The 26,419-nt window shown below is 43.2% G+C and overlaps 2 protein-coding genes across 2 annotated transcripts in view; both read left to right on the forward strand.

Moving 5' to 3' along the window:
- PDE11A (phosphodiesterase 11A) overlaps positions 1–13,512 on the forward strand; it is a 332,237-nt gene extending 318,725 nt beyond the window's left edge. Inside the window, exon 20 of the mRNA XM_036253345.1 lies at positions 13,327–13,512. Coding sequence (XP_036109238.1) covers positions 13,327–13,512 — 186 coding nt within the window. The remainder of the gene's footprint in view (positions 1–13,326) is intronic.
- Positions 13,513–23,314: 9,802 nt separating this feature from the next.
- On the forward strand, positions 23,315–25,753 carry LOC118625695 (tetratricopeptide repeat protein 30B-like). Its single transcript, XM_036254791.1, has one exon. The coding sequence runs from the start codon at positions 23,318–23,320 to the stop codon at positions 25,313–25,315; it is 1,998 nt and encodes a 665-aa protein (XP_036110684.1). The 5' UTR covers positions 23,315–23,317; the 3' UTR covers positions 25,316–25,753.
- Positions 25,754–26,419: the final 666 nt, after the last annotated feature.

The following is a 26,419-nucleotide window of genomic DNA, read 5'->3' on the forward strand; positions in this document are numbered from 1 at the left end:
GTTTTATAGAGTGCATATATGTATTTATATACACACTGCACTCATACATATACCCATGTGTATGTATGTACATCTTTATGTATGTACATGTATATGTGTACATATGTATATATGAATGTATACATATATATGAGCATAGTGTATATTCTGCTCTGTACCTTGTTTTGGACACTTACAATATTTTTGAGATTTATTTTTTTAGTGTCCATAGCACCTGTCTCATTCTTTTCAATAGCTGTAGAGTATTAGATTTTATAGATGAATAAATTATCAACCAATAATTAATTATTTAATTACTGAACGACACTGATAATGTTTCTAATACTTTGGTATTGTAACCAGTGTGCAATACATATAATTGTATGTACATCATCTTCCTACTTTATTTGTAGGATAAAAATCCCAGAAGTGGAATTACTGGCATTTGGCATATGGGCATTTGAAATGTTGATAGATGTTGCTGTCTCTCCTCTGTGGAGCTGGAATGTGTATCCCCACCAGCAATGCCCGAGCTGCCTACCTCTCTGCCTCCTTACTAACACGGTGCGTTGTGCAAGTCCTGGAGTTCTGTCAATAGGATAGGTGCAAAATCTTCCTCGTCGTTTTCATTTGTATTTTCCATATCATAAGTGAGTCTGATCACATTTTAGTACAGATTTATTTGCTGAGGAGCCATTTGTATTTTTTTTCTGTCAGCTCCTCACATTTTTGCCCATTTTCTGTTGGGCTGGTGGTCTTTTCTTACTGATTGTAGATCACTGTATATTAAAAAATAGACCTTAATCTGCAGCAAAAGCGGCCAATATTTCTCCCAAGTTGTCATTTTCCGGCTTACTTTGTTTATGTTATACAGAAGTACATTGATTTTATGTGTCAAGTTCATGAGTCCTTTCTTCTATGGCTCTGGATTTTATGTCACACACAGACTGATTTTCCCATTCCAAAACTATAATATTTTTTAAATTCTCAGAATTTCTTCTAGTATGTTATGGCTCCATTTTTGTATTTGTATCTGTGGTTCATCTGGCTTTGCTCTATTTTGTTGAATGTAAAGTGTGAGGTCAGAATCCAACTTTAGGTTTTTAGATTGCTACCCAGTTTTCCTATTAGTTTTTGACTAATCATTTTCTTATGATTTAAAAGGTCACCTCTATCACATACTAAATTCCCTTAAATTTAATTCTATTTGTACTCTTTCTATTCTGCCCTATTGATCTGTCTACCTCATCATACCATTTTAATTAATATTACTTTATAATATATTTTCATAATAAGCTTAGTTTCACCTTCCTGTCACTCTTTTAGTATTTTCTGGTTATTCTTGTTTATTTTTCCACATAAGCTTCAGAATTTAGTTCAAAAGCAAATATAGTGTGTCTTTTTTATTAGGATAATTACTTAATCTTAAATGGTCAATATTTGAAAGTTAAATTAAGTATAAAACTTTCCAGCATTGAATAGCTAGAACATGTTGCCATTTAGGAAGTTTTTGATCATAAAATTCCAATGTTCCCTTCCTTAAACTGTACTTCAAAAATGTAATAAAAATGAAAGGAGGGTGTCAACTGGGGGGGGGGATGTAATAAAGAAATACACAGGGTATCTGCCTGCTGTCCCCACATACACAAATTTTTCCCATATCTTAGTCTTTGGGGGCATTAGCAATACAGAGAAGAACCACATCAATGAACCTGAACCAGGTCTTAAAGTAGACAGACTGGCCCTTTTCTGTAGACGAAGAGAAGGCCAGCTAATGATACAACACCCTCCCCACATGCCCAGCGGTATGTATAAAATACTTCTTTCTTGTGTTTTTTTCTTCTCTCCAAAATCTCACTTTTTAAATTACATTATACAGTTAAGGAAAAGAAAGTCCTCTTACTACATGGAGAGAAACCACCAAAATAATAGAGGATTTTTGTCCCCAAGGATCTCTACCTAAAGACAGAGCGTTTCTCATGGGTGCGGTGGGTTTGGTCCTCCGTAGGTGTGGGCACTGGAGGCTGGGCTCGGAGGGCTTCTCCCTGCCCCGAATCCGAGCGCTGGTCAGTGCTGCGTGAGGACCATTTTAAAACTCACAAGAAATGCTCTGTAATCTTGGATTTGCATGGTACTAACTAAGCAATGAGTTAATACAAATAATTAGTCTTTTGACTCTTTGGGGACTTTCAAATACAGTTGGCCCCTTTACACATTTGCATAATTAACTATCTGGGGATCAAAAATATTCAGAAAAAGAAATGTTACGTTGTTGCTGATGTGTATGTGCTATGTAGTTAGGCTTCCGATGTTGTCATCTGTTCTGAACATGAACGGACTTTTTTTTGTCATTATTCCCTATACAACACAGTATGGCAACTATTTACCTAGCACTACCATTGTATTAGGCATTACAAGTAATCTAGAGATCATATAAAGCATAGGAGAGAATGTGCAGGGGTTACATGCCAATACATCACCATTTATATAAGGGGTTTGAGCATCTGTGGATTTTGGTACCCATGGGGGTCCTGGAACCAATCCCCTGTGGAAACTGAGGGATGACAGTTTAAGCTAAAAAACAGAAGAGTAAATGCTAATAGAGTATTCTAGAATCTACTCTTAGAGCTCCCATAGAGGCACCAGATCCATTTTGTTTGAATGGACTCTGAGCACATAAGAAGTATTTTTTAAAATCTCTGGTAAACAACTCTGTGGAGCTCAATAAACAAATTTTAAATATGGTCCTTTTTACACATTGAACTTTGCAAAAATAATAGGTTTTATCTATTTCTGTAAAATCTCAGGTCCAGTTTTCCCAGATAACACGCTGGCGTGTGGAGAGGGGGATTGTTGCCATGTGGCTGTGCTTTAGTTACATGTTCTAACCACCTCTTGTATGAAGCCCCATTCATCAAAGGCTGTGGCTTCTGGGTCAGCAGCCTTTCCTTCCAAGTCAGCTGTTGCCTACACAGTGAGCATGATTGATTAGCTACCGATCTGCTCTGAAAACCCAACCAACAGGATAACCTACCACGGTATCCTAGAGGGCTCATTATAACAGAAGAGACAGTTCTCTTTGCTTCCATTTGCACTGGCTGTCTTTGGGCTGGTCTGTTATCTACTACTTAAAACACTGGTTTTACTTTCCCAAGAAAAGATAGAGAAGATGAGTCACAAATAAAAGATTCACTGTCTACACCTAATGTTTGGGAGGTAGTGTTTCCTCATGAATCGGTGGGGTCACTTCCCTCCTGTGGGTTTGTTTTGAAACAGTGTCACAGACACTAGAACAAAAGAGTCGCCCACTGTCTGGACACTGCAGTTAGGGGAGACACCCGTCCGCATCCTCCCCGGGAAGACGCCGTGGGCTCTGTCATCAGACAGGCCTGGGCTGACGTTCCGGCTCCGCGGTACACTTACCCGTGGTACACTTACCCAATCTTGGGCTCCTCCTCTGTCAAAACAGGGTCAAGAAGACCTATCTCACCCTGGCCGGTCTGGCTCAGCGGTTAGAGCGTCAGCCCGCCGACCAGAGAGACCCGGGTTCGGTTCCCGCTAAGGGCACGTACCTCGGTTGCAGTTTGTCCCCGTCCCGGGAGGGTCATGTGGGTGGCAGCCACTCCATGTGTCTCTCTCACATTGATGTTTCTTTCTCTTCCTCCCTTTCCCTCCTGCTCTATCTGAAGATAAATGCAAAAAAAAAAAAAAAAATGTCCTCTGGTGAGGATAAAAAAAAGACCTGTCTCACAGCATCACTGTGAGCTTAATCGGCTCACATATGGAGAGGTCCTAGCATGGTGTCTGGAACACACATCCAGTACTCTGGTTAGTCCATCACAGTGAGCAGGCGGCGGCCCACAGAATGGATTCGGCCCACAGACGTGTTTTATTTAGTTGAGCGCTGTTTTTAAAATTACAAGGATCAGTTTGCCGTAGGCACTCCCGCTCCCAACAGTATCCTGCAGTGTCTTTCATTCATTAGCTTCACTGGCCTGGCCCTGTAGACATTTGAGTTTAAGACTCTTGCCCTGTATTATGAAAATAATAATGCCGTTAATCCAAGGAAACTAAAATTCCTGTTTCATAAATTCAAATGCCATTGCCATTTCTAAATAGCATTTTCCACAAAGGAATCTCTTAGCACATAAATAAAACAATCTAAACAAGCAACCTGAGAGGTCAGGAAGAAACTGGAAAAGGAAAGAAAAGAGGAAGAGAAAATTACTATAACGCTTTATTGCATTTTCACTTTTTTTAGACAGAGTGGAAGGGAGGGAGGGAGAAAGGGAGAGAGGAAGATAAAGATCCATGTGAGAGAGACACATCGATTGGTTGCCTCCCACACGGCTCCAGTCAGGGATCAAACCTACAACCCAGGTACACCTGCAACCCAGGTACGTGCCCTTGACCAGGAATCAAACCCACAGCCCTTCGATCCACAGGCCGATGCTCTAACTGCTGAGCCAAACCAGCCAGGACCATTGCTTCTTCACTTTTACAGGCTCTCCTAATCTGCTTCTGAAAGGAAAATGACCCTCTAAGTTACTACTAGTACTGTAATTGGCTTTCAGGATATTAGACATTGATGCTACAAACATCGATGTTATAACTTGGCTGGACTGTGCCCTTAGGATTCCGATTACAGATCTGAATCGGTCTTGCAGTGGATTCTGATGAGCTTGTTTGCCTCATACTGAGCACTAGCTCTGTAGCTTTATCATCTTTGCTGCTACCTGGGTAACTATCTCACATCATTTAGGATTTAAGATCTCAAATATTACTAATAAAACAAAGCTCTGACAATGTTTTTTGGCATTTACAAAAATCCAACATAGCCAACCTGTTACTGCTGAATAGTAACAGATCCACAGAGTAAATATGATATACAGAAAAATAGTTTTCCCACCTGGAAAAATATTCTCCTCCAATATGATAAACAGGCAATAATATTGAACCCCCACTAAGGAGAAAATCACATGTAGTTGCTGTTCTTCCTTGCTATCCAAGTTCACTTGGTCTGTAGAGAAAACCTGGGCTAGCTGGAAGCTGCCACCCAATTCCTTGGAGTCCTCCTTTCTTAGAAGCCAAAATGCCACAGGCCCGCTGACTGCCGGCAGAAGGAAGTGGCATCCTCTGTGTATTTTCTGTCTCCATAACATGGCAGGCTAAGAATGAGAGACCTTTTAAAACACTGCTAGAGTGGCAGACTCGGGGCGCCCAAGGGGAAGCGAGCTCACTGCTGGCTGGTCCCTGACTCGCGTTAACCTGGGGAAAGAGGCTTCTCAGCAAGTGTGACAGCAGCTTGTATGCCGGGGAAGTTGGGACTCCCTTCTGCCAGCCACCAGTTCAAAGCCTGGGGGAGGGTGCAATCCCGAGTAATTCCTGGGGGTGACAGAGAATAATAAATGACAACAGCAAAAGAGCCGTTATTTGGAGCCCAGAAACTCACTCGACTGAGTTTGAACAGAAATGGAATTTCTTTAGCTCAAGTAACCAGGGAGCTTAGAGGTACAGTGAGCTGGTGGCCTTCAGTGGCATCCAGAGGATCCATGTGTCCCTCTTCCCTGCCTCCTAGTTATGTTTTGGCTTCACCCAATCAGGCTTTCCTTGCATGTTTTGGCAGCTTTAAGGTCACATGTTTAGTACAGTCACTATTCACACCAAAAAATGAAAATGAAAAGAAGAGAAAGAGAAAACCTCATTTTCAGTAGCTCCATGTGAAACCTAGAAAGAGCTGATTGCCTTAGCTTGGTGCCATCCCTATCCCTACACCGATCCCTGCAGCACTCCTGTTGGTCGAGCCTGACTTATGTGCCTGCTCAAAGCACATGCTGTTGTAGCTTCTACTGTCTGCTACAATTTACATCAAACCCACTGCCCAAAACACGTTCACGTATAACTCCCCAATGCAGGAACTTGTTCAAGCAGCAGATGCCTGGAATCGTCTGACACCTGCACAAGTAGACGAAGACAGAGACCTACAACAGAGCGTTGATTCTCAGTCAGGCATTGCGTGCAGCTGCTAGCACCAGAGATCTGAAGTCACAATAGCTTAAACAAAAGAGAAACTTATTTTACTCTGTGATAAAAAATAATCCAGAGAAGTGCATTTGAGGCTGCTATGATATGGCAGTTCCATAGCCGTCAGAGACCCAGTCCCTGTTCACACTCAAGGGGGCCTCATAATTACAAGATGGCCACTGTAGCTCCAGCCATCATGTCAGTATTCCAGCAGCAGCAAAGAAGTAGAGGCAAGGGTCAAGGATGCACCTCCCAGCTGAATAAACTCCCATTTAAGAGTTTTCTCAGAAGTCTCTCCTTATGAATTTTGCTTACACCTCCCTGTCCATTCCTCAGCTCAAGGAAGGACAGTGCAGACTGGAAAGGCAAACGAGCAATCTCTGTTAGAGATACCACAGCCCTGGCGGAGTAAATGACTCTGTCACAAAATGGGACAGAAGTTGTAGGGCGAGTGCCCTTTAAACTTCACTGCATTCTAGCCCAAGAGTCCACGGTGCGTGGCACCCTTATGTGTGTAACCTACGTAAATGATTATTAATTTTCTGACTTTAACAATTACACACGAACGTTTTATTTTAAAGCTGGTTTCTTTAATGTGAATGTTTAAAAGGATGTATGCAAAGAAGTCTTGGCTTGCTTCTGTGTTCACCATTAGTGTTTGATTATTTGTTTTTTGAGGCAAGTTTTAAAAACTGCTGGAAGCCTCCTATGGTAGTTAATACATTATCTTAAGCAATTTAATGTGAATTGATTTTTACACAACCTTGAGTTTCAAAGGCCACTGGCCTGGGGAGGGACGGGGGGAGGAGGGAGCTGTTTGCGCTTCCACCTGGGCCCCACCGGCAGCTCCCTGTGCTCTCACATGTAGCGGTCACCCTTCGGGGCTCCGTGTGCTCTCACATGTAGCGGTCACCCTTCGGGGCTCCGTGTGCTCTCACATGTAGCGGTCACCCTTCGGGGCTCCGTGTGCTCGCACATGTAGCGGTCACCCTTCGGGGCTCCGTGTGCTCGCACATGTAGCGGTCACCCTTCGGGGCTCCGTGTGCTCTCACATGTAGCGGCCACACTTCGGGGCTGCCTGTGCTCTCACATGTAGCGGCCACACTTCGGGGCTCCGTGTGCTCTCACATGTAGCGGTCACCCTTCGGGGCTCCGTGTGCTCGCACATGTAGCGGCCACACTTCGGGGCTCCCCCGCCAAACAAGCCACGTGTAGTTAGGCTGTTTCCTTTCAACTCAGGAAAATGTTAGGATACATGGAAAGGTGTGCACTTTAAGTTTTCTAGAAAACTTAATGGGATAATTTTTGGTATTTCAAAACTCTGTTTTTTTGTATCATAACCCAAGTTTCCATCGGGTTTTATGGGTTTTTCCTGTTTTTGTTCTGTTTCTGGATTTCATTTTTTTTTCAACACTACAATTCTCCTTTTAGGTAGGGTCTTGTAGCATGTTTGTATCACATGGGAGCCACTGAAGATTCAGGGTAGAGAGTGGCGCACGTGGAGGGGGGCTGGGCGGGAGCAGGGGGCGTGGAGAGCCAGTGAGGAGGCTGCAGCAGGTCGAAGCAGCTGAGGAGATGATGGCAGTCTGACCTGTGGTCACAGACATGGTGATAGACTGACACAAAGACGCTATGGAAGTAGGATCCATGAAACGTGGTGCTAGTTTGGATGTGGGGGAAGGGAGATGTCAGGGGTGCCCGTCGATTTCTGGGCTGGGCAGTAGGAGGGAGATGACAGTGCTGTTCCCTGAGAGAGGAGACCTGGAGAGGAAGATGTGGAGGAAGATGATGAGTTCTGTCTGCGCCATCAGTCCCGTCTGTCTTCACAGCACAGCGGACGAGGGAAGGTTGACCAACGAGATTCTTAGCCAACTGCATCATTGCAGTATGGCTTATAAAATTCAGGATTATGTCAGATTAAATCATTAATAATCTTAACCTTTGGGAACCAAGAAGGATTAGTAGTTCAACAGTTCACTAATTTGAAGTTGGGATTTGCTCCCAGAGTTGGCCACATCTCTCTGAAGTCACATGCCTGAAGCAGGCGCCTCCTTGGTCTCTCAGGAGTGCCCTTTGCACTGGTGACTGGCCAGTCGTGCGAATCCGAGGGAATTCCGGGCCCTGCCGTCCCGTGCACGCTCTCGCCGCTCCTGCGGGAGGTCTGAGCAGAGGCGACACCAGTTGGCAATATCGGCAATAACTTTCCATTTCAAAATATCATCCTCTAAGTGGGCTATTTGACATTTTCACCCAGAAAATGTACAGTAGTAAAGTGATCATATCTTCATAATGGAACATGACAACCATCTTCTTTCTTGGGCCTTAAAATAAATAAATGAATAAGTAGCCAGCTCAGATGATTTCCTCCACATTTTTAAAAGATATTTTGACATAGTTGGACGTTGCCGGGTTCATAGATAAATCTGGCTTTAATTTGGTGGGATCCTCCGTGCCCCCTCCCACCAGCAGAGCATGGGAGTGGCAGCCGGTTCTAAGCGCATGGCTGTCCAGGGGCTCGTTCCCTGCCCCACCCCGCCCCTCTGTCCAGCACTGGGACTCCGGGAAGGGACTGTGCGCGCTAACAAGCGCACCGGGCCCGGGACGGCAGGTGCGGATCAGGGTGGCAGAGGACAGGCAAGGCGAGACTGACTCGTAGCAGCGTGGTGCACTGAGGAACACCGGGCTCAGGAATAATGGTAATAAGAGCGATCGCTATGGCATTTCCCAAGGGGGTCGTTCTGGGCTGTTTGCACAGCAGGATTTGTAACGGGGCAGCACGTCCTGACCCCTCTCTCTGCCGCTGGCAGCTGCCCTGGCCTTGCCCCTTCTTCCTGCCGCCCCTGTGTGGGTGGGTTAGAGGAGGGTGTTGTTCCCGGAGTCACGTGCGAGGAGCTGGACACGCGGGAGAAAGGCCCTGTTTCCACTCTCCCCGCGCGCTCTTGGGACAGTACTCAAGACAGAGGCCTTTAAGGCCAGTGATAGGGGCTCCCGCTGCTGGTCATGGGGAGCAACGGGGCAAAAAGAAACAAAAATACAGGAAATGGTTTGGGGAAAGTGGCCAGCAGGCAGTGACCCCTGAAGGAGGGAACAGGTGGAGCGAACCCTACGACTGCCCCAGCTCACTAGCGGGAGAGTGTTCGGCCACGGCGCAGGGCGGGGACCCCGGCGGAGCCCGGTCCCACCGAGCCGGGGAGGCAGCGCCCGCAGTCTGGGGGGCCAGGGGACCCGCGTCCCCAGGACGAGAGAGCTGAGGTCTGTGGAGGCCTCTTGAGTCCTCAGTGCTGTTCACACCCCTGTGACGAAACCACGGGGGCTGAGGGAAGAACCAGCGAAACGCAGCAACTAGAACAATCCGCAGCGTGGATACAGGCCGGGCACAGTCTACGGTCCCATCAGACAGAATGTTAAAGAAAAACCGTGAAATATATGACATCCTGGGTACAGTTCTCAGAGAATTATTGCTTCAGTAATGGGGCCCCAGTTAGCCCTAGATTAAAAGCTGCTCTGGACCCCGCTAACAAAGCTTCAAAGCACGCCTGAAAAGGATCAAATCATCCCCAAGGAGCCTAACTGCGTTCCAGAACCAAACTGAAAAATGTGTAAAGAAAAAAAAAAAAAAATCCAACAACCTAAAATTCCCAGTATCTGATCGTCAATCAAAAATCACTAGGCATGCAAAGAAGCAAGAAAATTAGACCTAAAATAATGAGAAAAATCACTCAATTACAGACTCAGAACTGATACAGATCACAGAATTGATAGAGAGGACACACATTCATTCTATTTTATATGTTCAAGGGGGCAGAGGAAGGGTTGGAAATGCAGAGTCATGTGGAGGGTATTTGTAAAAAGACCCAAATCAAACTTCTATAAAGGAAACTAAAACTTTTGAGAGGAAAACTACAGTAGATGGAATTCACAGCAGAGCAAGCTCTGCAGAAGGAAAACTCAGTGTCATGGCAAGAGAAAATGGCATTTGGTCCTTCTCCTGTCTCTGTCCTCTGGGTTCTAATTTCCACACAGTACATTTGTTCTCACTCAAGCATTATAATAATGTTGCTCCACAAAGTTCTGATTTCACTCCCTCTCTGAAAGAAACACCCAAAATGGGGAGAAATCATCTAAATCATACATATATTACACATCTACATCTACATATATAATGTGTGTGTGTTTACATATGCATAAAATGTTTCTTGAAGGATACCTAAGTTGCCTCTAAAAAGGAATCTAGATCTCTGGGGCAAGGAATAAAGGAAATTTACACTCTACCCGTTGTACCCTTTGTATCCATTGGACTATATGATTATATTACTTATTTAAGACATAAATAAATATGGAATAAACTACACATGATGATCACAGTGGACTCAACAATGGAATATGAATGAAATATGAATGGAATCAGGGAGGAAGTGGGGTTCCTCAGCCACCTGGATGACTAGATCCCCAAGGCTGTGTCCCTTCACGGGGCGAGTATCCAAGGTCCTGCCTGTGGTGGGCCAGGAGGGCGCTTGGCGCCCAGTGATGTCCGCACAGTTGCCCAAGGGATAATAAGCAGCACATCCCAAGATGGGTTGTTAGGTCACGTTCAACCCAACCTACACTTGGAGCACACCTGAGTCATCAGTCCTACTTTGCTGAGTAGATTCCGGTGTACAGGGAGAGCACCCCAAAGGCTGCAGTCACTAGGTAGAAGTTACAGCGATATAGATTTCAGCTCAATGTAAGGAACAACATCTAAACCCAAAACAAAACGTAAACTGAACACCCCTGGGAGGTAGTGAGTTCACTGCCTCTGGACATGTTTAAAAACTGAATGGCCAGCCACCGGGATGCCAGAGGAGACCCAGCAGCCACGGCTGATGGCACCATGTGCATGACCTTCAGAGACCCTCTGCACATGAGCAGAAGGCCAAGAAGGGTTTCCTTTTTCTGTCGCTGAGTGAACAGCAGGTCAAACAAGACAGACATTAGAGGCATTCACACCGAACTCTCCAGGTGTCACTTGCTGATGAGAAGTTTTTAGGAATATCCGTACCTTCCTCAGTATTGGGAGCAAGTCTCTTCCTGGTAGCACATTGATTGCACATAATCACCACAGACCCTGGAATTTGGGTGTGTGGGATCCCTTGCTTTCCTAATATTCTAATAGTTCTACATTCTCTCTCTCAGTTAACTGCATTTGTGTTAACAAATTTATAGTGTGTGAAGGAGTAATTCTTTGGGACTGGATTTTTGCTACCTTTGCCTAGAATGAGTACCTGGCGGAAGAAAACAATACTGTACTGTATTCTAGTATGTCGATTCTGTGTCTAAGGAGAATATAAAGCAGAGAAGGAATTCTCAGAAATACGTACCCCTTAAAAAATGTTTTTCAACACAAAGGAAGCAAGAGGGAGAACAAAGAGCTAGATAAAGGAAAGAAACCTCTTTTGGGGACTAAGCCAAATAAACTTAAATGGTTTAAGGAATAAATTGGTGGAGTAATTCGAATCATGGGCAGGTGCTAGGAATGTAATTTAGTAAAATGCTTGGGAACCTGCCAAAGAAGAGAAATATGTGTTGCTTTTGAGATCATTTCCCAGCAGCTTCATAAAAGAAAACTGATTACAGGAATTTAATAAGTAAAACAGAGCCAGAAATATAGTAATCAAATGAGTTTTTAATTACATTTCAGACAGAAAAAAAATCCAATTTGTGCTCCTAAGATAAAAAAAATAAAATAACTTCTAGAGAAATGCTTTTGTAGCGGGAAAATAACATAAACATTAATTTCCATAGGAATTATAATAGTCAGTTTAATTAAAAGCCTTGAGCCGAGTGAAGAGGAGCCCGTGCCAAGCTGGACTGAATAAAACCACGGCATCGTCACCACCTCACACTGTTGGCTAAACACAAAGGCACTATGCGCTGAGCAGACCCCGCACCTGCGTTTTTCTCATGGAAATAGATGGGATTTTGGTCATTGCTTGAGTTATGTGGCTATGTTTTAGTTTTGTATGGAATACTAATACATCTGATTTAAAGTTAGAAGTTGTTGCTCTGGCTTGGTGTGATAAATATCACCCGCAAGGGAGAGAAAACGCCGTGTTTAAGGGACATCGCTGTGAAGGAACAACACTGCGGCCAGGCTGCGTGCTCACGGCTAGTGGGATGCCGGGTTACTGCTGGGCCGGTCAACCCCAGTACCTCCCTCACCTCTGGTTACATTTCACGTGTGGTCCTCCAGCCGCCTGCAGAGGGAGGCTGAGGAGACAAGCAGGTGGTTGCAGTCATGCCCCTCCTCCTGTTGGAGGACTTTGCTCGTGGCCACCCTCCAGCCGCAGGTCATGCATGGAGAAAGCTTCCAGGAGGTGTGCTGACATCGCAGTGCTTTGTTCCCCTTGTGGGGAAGGGGACCCGCCTGCAAGGGGTCTGCACGGGACCAGGGATCTAATCTGTGGCCACGCAACCCTGGCCCAAGGCATAACGTGACACATGAAGTGTTACCTTGTTTCAGTCATTGCTCTGTTCGGCTGCAGGGGTGATCCAAGTTTTGTGAGGCCAAAAGTTTATACCATTGGAGTGTAGGGATCTTTTTAAAAAAATAAAACATTAAGTAAAAAGGAAATATTTAGAAGGGTCTTCTGCAAGTCGGACCCTACATCCTGAACTCCGTTAGCCTCGTGGTCTGTCCGCTTCTGGCCACACCCCACATTTCCTCTTCCTTCGCCTCTCCTACACCCCCTCCGCCCTGCTCTTCCACAGCTTTTTCCTCTTCTCTCGTGTCTATTTCCTCACGTGTTCTCTTGGTGATCTGGGCACTGGGCACAGTGCCAAGATCCTTAGCTTTAAAAATGAGCACTTCCTCTTGTTTCGAGATTTTACCTGGCCTTTCCTATTCAGGTAAGTCTACCTGGAGTCATCTACCGTGGAGCAAATGGTAAGTTTATTTTTGTGAAAATCTAAGTTCATGATTTATTGCGATCTGGAAGCCTCCAAGGCAGGCAAAGACACACATATTAGTAGACATGTGTGAAGGAGATATTTTGTCTCCTGTCTTGCTTGATGTGGATCTAAAACAGGATCACAATCTAACTGGCTGGCACCCTGGGGTAGTACACAGCCACCTGTCTTATTTTCTCATTGTCTGCATAGGCTCTATCAATATGAAGCAAGGGCACTAAATGCATATGTACTTCTTGTAAATAGCGCGTGATTACCAAATGAGCATCATTTTCATGTCTTACGGCTGGTTTCCATTCTCACAATGGAAAGTTGGGAAATCGTGTCAGTGACTCGGGGTCCTCCCTCCCCCACCTTTTTCTTGTTGTGTTTCAGGCCTTGGTGAAGGTCAATGTGAAACTGAAGCCGATGCTGGATTCGGTGTCCGCGAACAGAAGTAAGTGGGAAGAGCTGCACCAGAAGAGGCTGCTGGTCTCTGCGGCCTCCCCCTCCTCTGCGGACCTCGCGGCGGCTGGGGCAGACAGTAACGAACCCTGGGGCTCAGCTGCTGCTGCAGAGTGACTGCAACCTGAAGGGCCAGCGTTGGTCCAGCCACGTCACTTTTTTGTTCCCTTAAGCTCGGACAGACAGAAAGTCTGGAGGCTGTGCTGGGAAGGGTGCCTGGGGTTTCACCTTGAAGAGTGACCAGTAGGGGAGAATGGGACAGGAAGGAGAGAGGAGAGGGTGAGACAGGGAGCACACCCCAGGACCCCAACTTTCCTGATGAACAGACATGGGCTGAGACTGAGACAGGCGCTGGGCAGAGACCACTGTGGATCCAGGACCTGAGGACAGACGGCCCTGCTCTTTCTGAGCCAAGGGACGTGGAACAGTACGGGCTTCGTCAGCACTGCTTCATTTTGTATATGGCTCTTTTGTTATGAGCCAACAATGCCTGCCTTTGCATCCTCTCCCAAGTGCCCATTTGTGCCAGACTGTCCCAAGAATCCCAATTTGTATTCTGTAGAGGTACTTTATTTTTATTCTAAAGCTTCTTAATGATGGCTTAGAGCCTATAGACTTGTGTACGTAAAATATAAACTATATTATCTTTACAAATACCAATCATTCTCACTTTTCCTCTAAAAAAAAAAATTCCATAATAGAAATACATCAAATGTGTTTGTCTGATTGGTGTTTATACAAGATTCATAATATGGCATTGGGATCGTGGTCCCCCTTCTTAGTTTTCTAATTCAACCTTCATTGTAGACCAAATCTAGTCCTAGAAGAAATAGATTAATAGGCTTTAATTAAAGTAAGGGTGAAAGGAAATCTATAGTTGAATTTATCACAAGTGACATGAACATTTAGGAACTATTTCCAACAGCGAGGTATTTCATGGGCTGCAACAGCACCATGGAGAACAACCACCGACTACCTTGGGTCCTCCGAGTGGTGGTTTTTGTATAAAATTGAAGGTTACTATCAGTACAAATCTACAGCCAAATGAAGGAGTCTCCACTTTTGAATTTTTTCTTAAGTATAATAAATAATGCTTGAAAGGTTAAGAAATAACAGTCTGGGCAGAGAACAAATATTCTACTTATAATGGGTAAGAACTATGTTAAATGAGCCCGGCCGGAGTGGCTCGTGGGTTGAGTGTCATCGCATGCACCAACAGGTTGCAGGTTTGATTCCCAGTCAGGTCACATACCTGGGTTGCAGGTTTGATCTCTGGTAAGGGAGCTTACAGGGGCAACCGATCAATGTTTCTCTCTCACATCAATGTTTCTCTTTCTCTCTCTCTCTCCCTTCCTCTCTCTAAACATGTTCTCGGGTAATAATTTAAAAATATACATATAGCCCGGCCGGTGTGGCTCAGTGGTTGAGCATCAACCCATGCACCAAGAGGTTGCTGATTCGATTCCTGGTCAGGGCACATGCCCAGGTTGTGAGCCAAATTCCCAGTGTGGGGGCATGCAGGAGGCGGCCAATCGATGTTCTCTCTTATTGATGTTTCCATCTCTCTCTCCCTCTCCCTTCCTCTCTCTCTAAAATTAATAAAGAAAACAATGTTTTTAATATATACATGTATATTAAATGAATGCAACAACTTGAAAGCTACTTCGCTTCCCACTTTACCTGAGACTGAGGACATGGTATGACTTATCCAAAAAAACTAGGCTAGAAGCTGGACTTACACCCTAGCTTTGGCACTATCGACCAGATGACTTTGGACAATTCACCTAATTTTTCCTAGTCTGTTTCCTCATTTATCAAATAAAATTACACTAGGAAATGACTTTCAAACTCTTTGTTCAAATAAATCTTGCAAGGAATCTTCAAGATATAAAACATCCAAAAGCCCAAGTCCTCCATTTGAAGCCGGTTGGGGACCCAGAGTCCCTGCGAAGCCTCGTGTCTCTGAGTACATACATGGCGGTCCCTGAAAAGGCTCCGAGGAGTTTGAAACCCTGGTCCAGGTGAACCTTGAAATCCATTCCAGCTCTGAAAAATCTAAAATTTACAAATTATTTTTGTTCTTATTGCTACGGGCCAGTATCCGTTACTAACTTTATTACTCAAATACCATGGAAATAGGGGCCAAGTTCCACAAAGAACATTATGTTCCTGGCACGGGGCAGGCCTTCGGAAGGTTTAAAGCATGGGTAAATTGGGGTACCGACACGAGAGTGAGGGAAGAGCAGATGTTCGTAGGGAAGAAGTAAGAGTCTAGGTGATAAGAAATGCAGTAAATGTATAAATCAGGCAAAGAAGGATAAAAGAATAGGATGGAGGAAGAGGAAAGGGGGATACGGTGGAGGGGGCAGAGGAGGAGGAGCAAAAGCAGATGACCTGCCAGGGACCCAGGCAGTGATGAGAACTGCCCAGGTAAAGTGGAAGTCAGTCCACACAAAGCAAGAGGGCACTTCTGACCAAACAACGGAGGGTGCCGAATCCTGCCGTCAACGTGCTTGGAAAAGAGAGATCCTTGAGCAGGGAGGGGTTTGACAAAAGAGAGAAGGAAGGATGGGAAGTCCTAAAAAATAATGTTCCTAGCTCCCCTTCACAGCTGTCTCTGCAGGGCAGACTGGAGAAACGAGAGGAGAAAACGAATGCAGGAAAAATTGCCTCCACAGAGCAGGTAAGAGGAGGTTGTTCAGATTTATGGATTTTATTAAGCCAGTTTTCTGAATCACTCTGCTATAAAGGAAAAATAGCTTCTGCTGGGCTGGCTGTCCTCAGGTAAGGAACAAAGGGTGGGTGGAGTTAAGGACAGACCCTGGGCGGGCGTCCGTCCCCAGCTCAGAAGCACTGCAGGTGCTATTGTGCCACATCAGCCTTGCATCACAACTGGGAATTGAAAATCAGTTCGTGTGAGGCAGAGAGGAACCCACATCTGTTTCCTCCCCAACAATAAATAAATAGCCCAGACAGACAGATGCCATTCTCTCTATGGCAACATTTTAAAGCATGTGCCTGATGATAAAACTAGACCCAGGGTCTGATGGAGGCTGCAGGCAGCCACAAGCACTCTAGCTATCCTGAACACTGATGCTGCATATTGCTAAGGGGAACATAATTTATAGCGCAAACCCTGTGGCTTCCACTAAGGTTGAGTTTTCCTCTCATTTCCTTGCCTTTTTATTGGCTTCACTGCACGGTTGCCAATAGCAACATCCACTGGTAGCAAGGGGAGTTCAACACCATTGCAATCTGCCATACAGTGGAACCCTGACAATGTCAACCATCAATCAAGTAGCTGTTTGTAATTGCCTCCATCTATTTTTCCTGTCTTGAAGTATCTCTCCTATTGAGGGTCAGAATTCAGAAACTGCTGACTAATGCCTTGGGTCCGTTCCTCCACCACCATGAAGCAGTGGAAAGGAGGGTAGCAGCCTCCCTGGTGCCAGCAACCCAGGGGGTTAGAGGCTGAACTCTTGGGGGTTAAAGGTATTTTTAACCCTTTTTCTAAATAATGTCCAATTTTCCAAGAATGTGAAGAATGTGTAGTTATCCATGTGTTCTGCTTTTCCAAAACAGAGAAAGGGAACTTTTCCCAATCCTTATTATTAATGTTTATTTCCTGTTGGAGGAAGGCACTTCCAATGTGAGCCTTCTTATAAAACCTCCAACTGATCAGAGTATGTTTGCTTCCTGGGGTCTCTTGGTGTTCATGTTTGAAATGACTTCATCCTACTCTCTCCACGAGATGCATTTCTCTAGAGATATTATTTATTCTCTTATTAATCGGTGTGTAGTTAATACATGCACAACCTACACTGTAGCTGGCAAGCCTGGCCCGTAGGGTCAGCTTGGCAAACTGTAAACGATGCCATCCAGCGCACAGTAGGACTGGGGCTCCAGCCTGGCTTGGCCACCGGCTGGACCTGCTATCTTGGGCATCTCCAGGCCTCAAGTTTTCCATCTATAAAATAAGCGTACTGACTTCATTTCCACACCAAAGGACCAAGCCGCGTGTAACTTTAAAAATTTTTTTTCCAGATAGCTGTCTTGCTTATTATTCTCATATAAAATAGGAATGAACCTAAAAAGTTCATCTTTTCATTAAAGACAAAATAAAAAGTTACATATATGGCATAGATATAAAAACAACCTTAACACAGAGAAGTCTGAGCCTGCCTCTAGTGATCATGAAAGATATTATCATCAATACCATTTTTAAAATATATATCCTTCTATCGCATAAAGGACAATTTTAGATTATCTCATATCATAGATATCCCATAAAAGGTAGTCAATTTAATTTAGAAGTAAATTTATAAAATGAGTCAAAAGAAGTTAATATTGCATGTGCATTTTCTGTTTTTAAAATCTGAGCTGTCTATATATTTTCAAATATTTTGTATTTACATACACATCGGGTTAGAAATAACCTTTACATTTTTGTTAGTGTAATAACAATATTATTGCTACAGGAATTCAGTTGCTTTTTTCATGTATCAGAATTTTTCATACTTTTTTCCACCTACTTAGGTCATTAAACATAGTCTGCTCAATTCACTTTGCAGTATAATTATTTTAAAATCCATTTTTCCTGCTGACTGTTCTTGAATTGCAGAAAAATAAGATACAATTTTATTCCCAGTAATAGTGTGAAACAGTTCCCATCAAGTGGGACTGAAATCTAAGCCGATTTAAATCTAAAGAAAAGGGTTTGGGCTGGAAAAAAGAAACAAGTCAGAAAGGATTCATTAAAACAACAGAAGAAAACCTGACTGGGGACTTGAGAACGCTGGCAGTGCCCCTGTAGTGAAGTTTCTTTATCTGTTCGGCCACGTGCTGTAAAGAACTTAAAAAAACTCAAATGTATCAGGATATTTAAAGCTTGAGTCTGGCTACAGGAAGGCCAGAATGCCATAAGTTTCATAAGTGAGCAGTAATAGAATAAAACACATCGCTGGCAGAAATAAAACGCAGTGTGTCCGGAGAACTTCATGATGAGCACCCAAATTTAGTAATGACTGATGTCCTCCTTGCATTATGTACCTTTTCCTCAGCTAGTAATTTTGGGTTGTACATCTTTTCTAATTTAATTTTGAGTGTTCTTGCATTTGTGGTACATCTCTCAAAAGTGTTAAAGATAAGTTGTTTATCTGTGTATCAAATCTATACCAATGTCATTGAATGTATACACTGGTACTGTACAGAAATGTTTGTTTTATTAAGTAAATTAAGTATTTGCTGTGGGAAAAAATGTTATTTGAGGCCATCATTTATCTTAGTGTTCATTTTCTGTGTGTATATGTCTCTGTGTTAGAATCTCAAATTTAGATTAAATCATATTTAGATGAATATAAAAAGAAAGAAAGAAAAAGAGAGAAAGAGAGAAAGAAAGAAAGAAAGAAAGAAAGAAAGAAAGAAAGAAAGAAAGAAAAGAAGAAAAGGAAGTAAGCAAGCAAGCATGGTGTGGAAATAAAAGACTAGGTTTTGTCTCATTCCTTTGGGGAAAAATTGCTTTTGCCATTTTAATTTTTTATGTACAATAACCTAAAAAGGATCCCCTACTGATTTGCTTCCTAATTATTGTTTTTTACAAAGGAAGGAAACTATGTTTTCAATTGAGTTGTCTGAAGTCACTCCCTTTATGTAGATTTCCCAGGCTGATATTTCATTGTAAGAATATTGCATTATAGACAGCTTGGCCATTTCACAAGCAACTAATCCATGATTTTGAAATAGGCTGCTGTTTTAAGAGACCTAAATATCTTTGTTTCTAATAAAATGCTTAAAGTTTAACTAAAGCTTGGGAATAATCTTTCTCTTGAGAACGGTGATTTAAGGGCTGAAAGAGGCAAGCATGCATCTGAATACCAACAATTTGAATTCTGACTACCACTTTTAGCTAAACCATTAACCTTATCTCAATCTGTGACGTTTGCTTGTGTGAGAAGAACAGTGGGACAGCCCTCTCCATGGTCATTTTAAAGATGACACAATAATTTGAATTATTGAAGTTTCCTAGAGGGAGAAGAGTCTGCTGCCAAATGCAGGTTCCTGCATCCTCGCGGATTGCTCAGATTTGTATGGGCAATTGCACAGGGGGATTGCATCGATGTGGGGCCACCAGCCACACTGATGCCATGCAATTACACAATGGCTTCGGTGCTTAAACTTTAAAATTCTTACACCATTGTGCCTGATCTATTAGAACAAACTGCAGCAAATGACCCAAAGCCATTCAAATGACTGAAGAGGCGGTGCCTCGGGTGAGAAGAGGTGCAGTGTGGCCCCTACTGGCCAGCTGAAGGAATCGCCAGTCCTCGGGTGCTGGCAACCACTGGCTTCTTTGTGCTTTGTAGTCCGTGCTTCTCAAGTGGGGCCGACAATATGAATCACCAAATTCAGAGAGGAGCTGTAAAGATTAATAAGGAAAGTTAAGCAAAGCAGGACTTGGTCCTGGTACAGAAAGTGCCGTTTATAAACACAAGGGCTAGCGTTGCTTGATTATTTTTAAATGCCAGTATCCACAGTTGTGCCTTCTCTAATTTCTTTTATAAACCATATGCTACTGTGATTTCCCTGGTAAGTTAATTTAGATCATAACACTGGAAGCCCCCAAATATAAACTACTTGATAAAAAAAAAACACAAGGTATATCCAAGAAGAAAATCTAATTAAAATATTAATAAAGCTGGGACTACCAGGAAAGAAGAGTTCATAATGAAGTTAAACGTCTCACCATCTGAGTATAAATATTCCCAAGCTTTGGTTTGGAAAACAATCTTTCCAAAAGTCTTAAAAGCTTGAACAGATGCTCCTGAAAGTCAGTCAACTACATTATCCATTTGTCACTAATTAATTCCTTTTTTCCCCTGTTTACGGTGAAAGATAGGGGGAGGGGGACAAGATAACTCAGCCCCTCAAACTGGCCATCCTGCAGCAAATAGCCTGGAATGACAGAGGAAAAGAAATAACAACTGGAAAATGGTTTGCAGAAAGTCTTCTTTTATTAAGGACTATGTCTGACCACAGCTGTGGTTGTTGAGATGTTCATAAATTACCAATGTTTACCAATAGGAAGTGGTCATATTTACAGGATAAATGAGAAAACATACCTTCCAACTCGTTGTAAAAGAAAATGACAAATAGATTAAGCATACAAATAAAATTTGATCATCTCAGTGTTTGGCAGTCAGAAACATAAGCATGTTAAGAAGCAAACATCATGCTTTTAGCTTCTATACATTTTGCCTGAATGAAATTTTTCTACATGGTAAACATGCCTCCCCTTATGCAGCAAAATCTAACACCATTTTCCCAAAGTCTAATTCCTTTTAATGAGGCACTAAATCATTTTATTGCAACCACTAAATGCTTTCTTATTGCTAGGAATGGCACAATACAGTTACTTTTCAATATATGCTCCAGATTTTCAAGATTCTGTTGGAAACAAAATGATCCTGACAATATTTTATAATATCCCACCCCATTTATTGCTTTCCAGAATCTCTATCATTAATTAAAGAGTCTTCTTTCATCAGCACCCCCCCCAACATACACACGCGCACACACACACACAAAATCTATTCCCCAACTGCCTATCAGAGACTAAATAAAAGTCAGTCTATCACAGCAGCAGTGATGGTCATGCCAATTTCACAGTGTGATTTGGGCACTAATTTCATTTTGAAAATGACCCTGCCCTCCATCTGTCTAAGCCGAATGTCCTGCTTTTTTCAAGCCAGCACATGAAATAAGGGGAAGACACAGACAGCTTCCTTCCAGCCCCCCTCAGCTGCCACACTCACATAAAGTACCATCAGAAGGAAGGAACATTATTTGATGCCTGTAGGGATCAGAGAAATTTGGGGGAGAGCAGATAGGCCTTCTTTGTTTCATATGTTTTCAAAAAGCCATTTGAAGGTGAATGCTTTCATGATGCAATGCTGAGAAACAAAGAGACAGACTAAAGATATATGACATATTCCTATTTCCATGTATTATCATCTTACCTTGATTTAATGGCAACTTACCCAAAGTAACAGTCTATACATAAATATTTTAAAATACTGAGCCTAAGTTTCCAAGGGACAAGTGTAGAGGCACTCATAGAGGTAAAGATTCTACTCCTACTCACCCTTGATTACTGAGCAGCACTAGCCAGCATCGCTCGACCCATGTACCTCCCTGGGCTGAAGGCCCTTAAACGATGCACAGAGAGACTGGATTGAAAGAAGCCTCAGAGTAGGGTTATGGTGATCCTCATCAACTGCTTTCTGTAGGGAACATAAAGGGCCCAAAGCCCTACTCAACCCTGCTGAAGTAGGTGTAGTTTGTCCCTTTCTTGGTATTTATGCAGTGGGAGCTTCCTTGTCCAATTCCAACCATAAAAACACAGCTTGCCAACTTCTCAGCCAAGGAAAAGACTGAATAAGTACATAAAGTCAGTTGTTTTATGATAGGAGCAATCACACATCTGCAAAAGTCCCCTTCTAACTAGTCCAGGTGACTAGGAGCTATACCACCCCCACTAGTTACTGCCTAACATCTGCTCATAGCTGCAATTCAGGCCTGAAAGCTCAAATTTCTATTACCCAAACTAACTTGGTTGGTTTTTCTAAAGGAGAAAAAAAAAAAAAAAAGACATTAATCCATCACACAACTTGGCACCAAACACTGAGCCCTTAAAACTCATAGGAGGTATATGGAATAGATTATTCATCAGTCACTATTTTCTACTGAAACTAGCTGTTCGATACCATAGCACAGACACTAACTACATAACTATGTGGTCTTGAGCAAGTTACTTGAACCTTTCTAGTAGACAGATTCTTCATCTGTAATATATGCACTGCAGGGTGAATAATAAGATTAGAATTAATATACGTAAATGGTCTAATAGAGTGCCATATAGTATAGTTGTTGACTCTGAAATGTATGTATAAAAGAGATGTAGGAGCAGCAAAACCACAGAGGAGACAGATAAAGGACTGGCACTGAAATCTTTAAGTACATAGCGAAGATATGCTTTTATTCAAACAACGTTTATCTTAGGTACTAGACAGGTCAATGCACATCATTGAAAATCTGTGAAGATGTAGGGAGATCAAGGAAAACTTGTTTCTTAATTGCAGTGAAATCTGGAGGACCAGGGCAGTAAACACGGCCAAGTTTAAACAACACCATCTGCTCAGTAATACTAGTTTATTAAAAAAGGGGAGAGGGAGACACTTGGATCTCTATCGAAGGTCTCCCATACCACACAAGATTCACAAAACCATTTCTTGTGGAAATAGCAAAATTAAGGGCTCTTGATTTCTGCATATTGTTCTTAGAAAGTGTGCCTTCAAGGCAGTTTATAAAAAGAACCTACTCTAACTCTAGGGGAAAACCGAGGAAATATTCCATCTTTTTCATCCCATGAATTTACAAAAACAAAATGCGAAACGACACCATTTGTATGCAGCACATAGTGTATAAAACTAATAAATGCAAGGGACATTGGACCATAAACCTTCCTGCCCCTCTCCAAAGACACAGGTGACACAAAGGTAGCAAGCAACCCACATCTTCATAGGAACAGAAAGCCAGTGAAAGCCCATGGCCAGACGATGGCTCCGTCCCTACAAACTACATCTCCCAGAAAGCAAGTCGGCCGAGGGTCATCCGACCGCTGCATGCCGGGAAGGAGTTTCCGTCTCAAAACTACTAAGAGGGGATTCTTCTATCTTCCCTATTCACGAACTCCGCAACTCTCCGAGGACTGAAGCAGTAACCGAGAGACTCCTGTCAGTGGTTCCTTTTTATTACTAAAGGTCTCCTTCCGTTGTAAAGTAATCTCCAGACAAGCAGCTTTCCGTTTCCGGTTCGCGTGTTGCCCTGGTAACTAGGACGCACAGACATGTCGGCGGTTATGGTGATGGCGGGGCGGGGCAGTACGCCGATCCCCGACGGGGAGTTCACCGCGGTCGTGTACCGGCTGATCCGGGATTCCCGCTACGCCGAGGCGGTGCAGCTGCTGGGCGGGGAGCTCCAGCGGAGCTCGAGGAGCCGCGCCGGCCTGTCGCTGCTGGGCTACTGCTACTACCGCCTGCAGGAGTTCACAATGGCGGCCGAGTGCTACGAGCAGCTGAGCCAGCTGCACCCGGAACTGGAGCAGTACCGCCTGTACCAGGCCCAGGCCCTGTACAAGGCCTGCCTGTATCCGGAGGCCACCCGGGTCGCCTTCCTCCTCTTGGACAACCCCACCTACCGCAGCCGGGTCCTCCGCCTACAAGCTGCTATTAAGTACAGCGAGGGCGATCTTCCCGGGGCCAGGGGCCTCGTGGAGCAGCTACTGAGTGGGGAAGAGGGAGAAGACTGTGGGGGTGAGAATGGGCCAGATGGCCAGGTCAACCTGGGTTGTTTACTGTACAAGGAGGGACAGTATCAAGCCGCGTGTTCCAAGTTCTTTTCAACCCTACAGACCTCGGGATACCAGCCTGACCTTTCCTACAATCTGGCTTTGGCCTATTACAGCAGCCGGCAATATGCCTCCGCTCTGAAGCATATCGCTGACATTATTGAGCATGGCATCCGCCAGCACCCAGAGCTAGGTGTGGGCATGACTACTGAGGGCATTGATTTTCGCAGTGTTGGCAACACTTTAATCCTTCACCAGACTGCTCTGGTGGAAGCCTTCAACCTCAAGGCAGCCATAGAATACCAACTGAGAAACAATGAGGCGGCCCAGGAAACCCTCACTGACATGCCACCTAGGGCAGAGGAAGAGTTAGACCCTGTGACCCTGCACAATCAGGCGCTAATGAACATGGATGCCAGGCCAACAGAAGGGTTTGAAAAGCTACAGTTTTTGCTCCAGCAGAACCCCTTTCCCCCAGAGACCTTTGGCAACCTGTTGCTGCTGTACTGCAAATACGAGTATTTTGACCTCGCAGCTGACGTCCTGGCAGAGAATGCCCACTTGACTTACAAGTTCCTCACACCCTATCTCTATGACTTCTTGGATGCCATGATCACTTGCCAGACAGCTCCTGAAGAAGCTTTTGTTAAGCTTGATGGGCTAGCAGGGGTGCTGACTGAGCAGCTCCGAAGACTCACTAAACAAGTGCAGGAAGCAAGACGCAATAGAGATGATGAAGCTGTCAAAAAGGCAGTGAATGAATATGATGACATCCTGGAGAAGTACATTCCCATATTGATGGCCCAGGCAAAAATCTACTGGAACCTTGAAAATTATTCCATGGTAGAAAAGATCTTTCGCAAATCTGTGGAATTCTGCAATGACCATGATGTGTGGAAGCTGAATGTGGCTCATGTTCTGTTCATGCAGGAAAACAAATACAAAGAAGCCATTGGTTTTTATGAGCCCATAGTCAAGAAGCATTATGACAACATCCTGAATGTCAGTGCTATTGTACTGGCTAACCTCTGTGTTTCATATATTATGACAAGTCAAAATGAAGAAGCTGAGGAGTTGATGAGGAAGATTGAAAAGGAGGAAGAGCAGCTCTCCTATGATGACCCAGATAAGAAAACCTTTCATCTCTGCATTGTGAATTTGGTGATAGGAACACTTTACTGTGCCAAAGGAAATTATGACTTTGGGATTTCTCGAGTTATCAAAAGCTTGGAACCTTATAATAAAAAACTGGGAACTGATACCTGGTATTATGCCAAAAGATGCTTCTTGTCCTTATTAGAAAACATGTCAAAACACACGATCATGCTTCGTGATAGTGTTATCCAAGAATGTGTTCAGTTTCTAGAGCACTGTGAAGTTTATGGCAGGAACATTCCTGCTGTTATTGAACAGCCCCTGGAGGAAGAAAGAATGCATATTGGAAAGAATACGGTCACATATGAATCCAGACAGTTAAAAGCCTTGATTTATGAGATTATAGGATGGAATATGTAGTCATGTCTGATAATGGGTGTTTATCATAATGGCTGTTATCTATATTTGGTATTCTATCTGTATTTATTCTTTGGCTTTACATTTGTTGAAACATTTACCCTTTAAAGGTTACAATAATTTAGTTGTAACTTTTGAGAAATCTCACAAAATGAAATATAATAAAAGGAACTTGAACCTTAGAAGGATATGAAAAAATTCAAAGCTGTTGAGGAAGTTGTGTTTCATAGTGTTTCTAGTGCCTGTGTTCCCTATTCCTTTGTAGATTTGTGCTTTGCTATATTCTGAGGGAACCCTACATGACAATATTACATCATCCAGGGAATAGGTACTATGAAGTCCAGGACTCAGTTAATGTATAGGACATCTGGACATTAATAATCATTTCAAGAACATTATGTTCTATTCCAACATTAACTCTTATAACTACATTAATTTATAATGCATACATTTTGCATAGATTTTAGTATGTCTTGGCAGAGTTTTTCAATACATTTATAATGTTTTATCTAACAAAAATTCCTTATGTTCTAAGAGGTTTTTTTGTTGTTATTGATGTTTTTTGTTTGTTTTTAATGTGCAAAACTCAGGTGGAAATCTTGTGCCATAACAAAATTGTGGTGCTATGGTATGGAGACAATAAACAATTGACAAATGTCCATTTTTCTTTTGTTCCATTTGTTAATAATTAGAATATATAAACATAAATAAGATAACCATACTGTTTTCACAATTCATCTTTAACAGTGATTAACAATAGGTAGCTTTAGACTCAGTTCTTAATTCTTATCCTTGTATTTCTACTTAGGACACATTAATGCTGGAGTTTGTTTCCATGTTGTAGCTTCTTGGAAGTGGAAAAATGTTGTATGCTATTCCAATGACCCTATCAACCTCCTATCCTATTCATACAACAGATGGAATGGTTTATTAATGGATTCTGAAATCGTACCTAGTAGATTCATAATACAAGTTTCATATTCAAAACTTCTCAGTAGTGTTTTGGAGTTCTCACTATGAACCCCCCCTCATTCTGCTCAGGCATTTAATTTTCTATCAGCGACAAGAGCTTTGTTATTTGTTTCACCCACATGTCTGTTAATGGTT

The sequence above is a fragment of the Molossus molossus genome, unplaced genomic scaffold (assembly GCF_014108415.1).
Source record: "Molossus molossus isolate mMolMol1 unplaced genomic scaffold, mMolMol1.p scaffold_m16_p_11, whole genome shotgun sequence".
In the NCBI taxonomy this organism is placed as follows: domain Eukaryota; kingdom Metazoa; phylum Chordata; class Mammalia; order Chiroptera; family Molossidae; genus Molossus; species Molossus molossus.

Bases quoted from the DNA above. Each gene is read 5' to 3' on its own strand.
- LOC118625695 (XM_036254791.1), top strand. From the start codon at position 23,318: ATGGCGGGGCGGGGCAGTACGCCGATCCCCGACGGGGAGTTCACCGCG.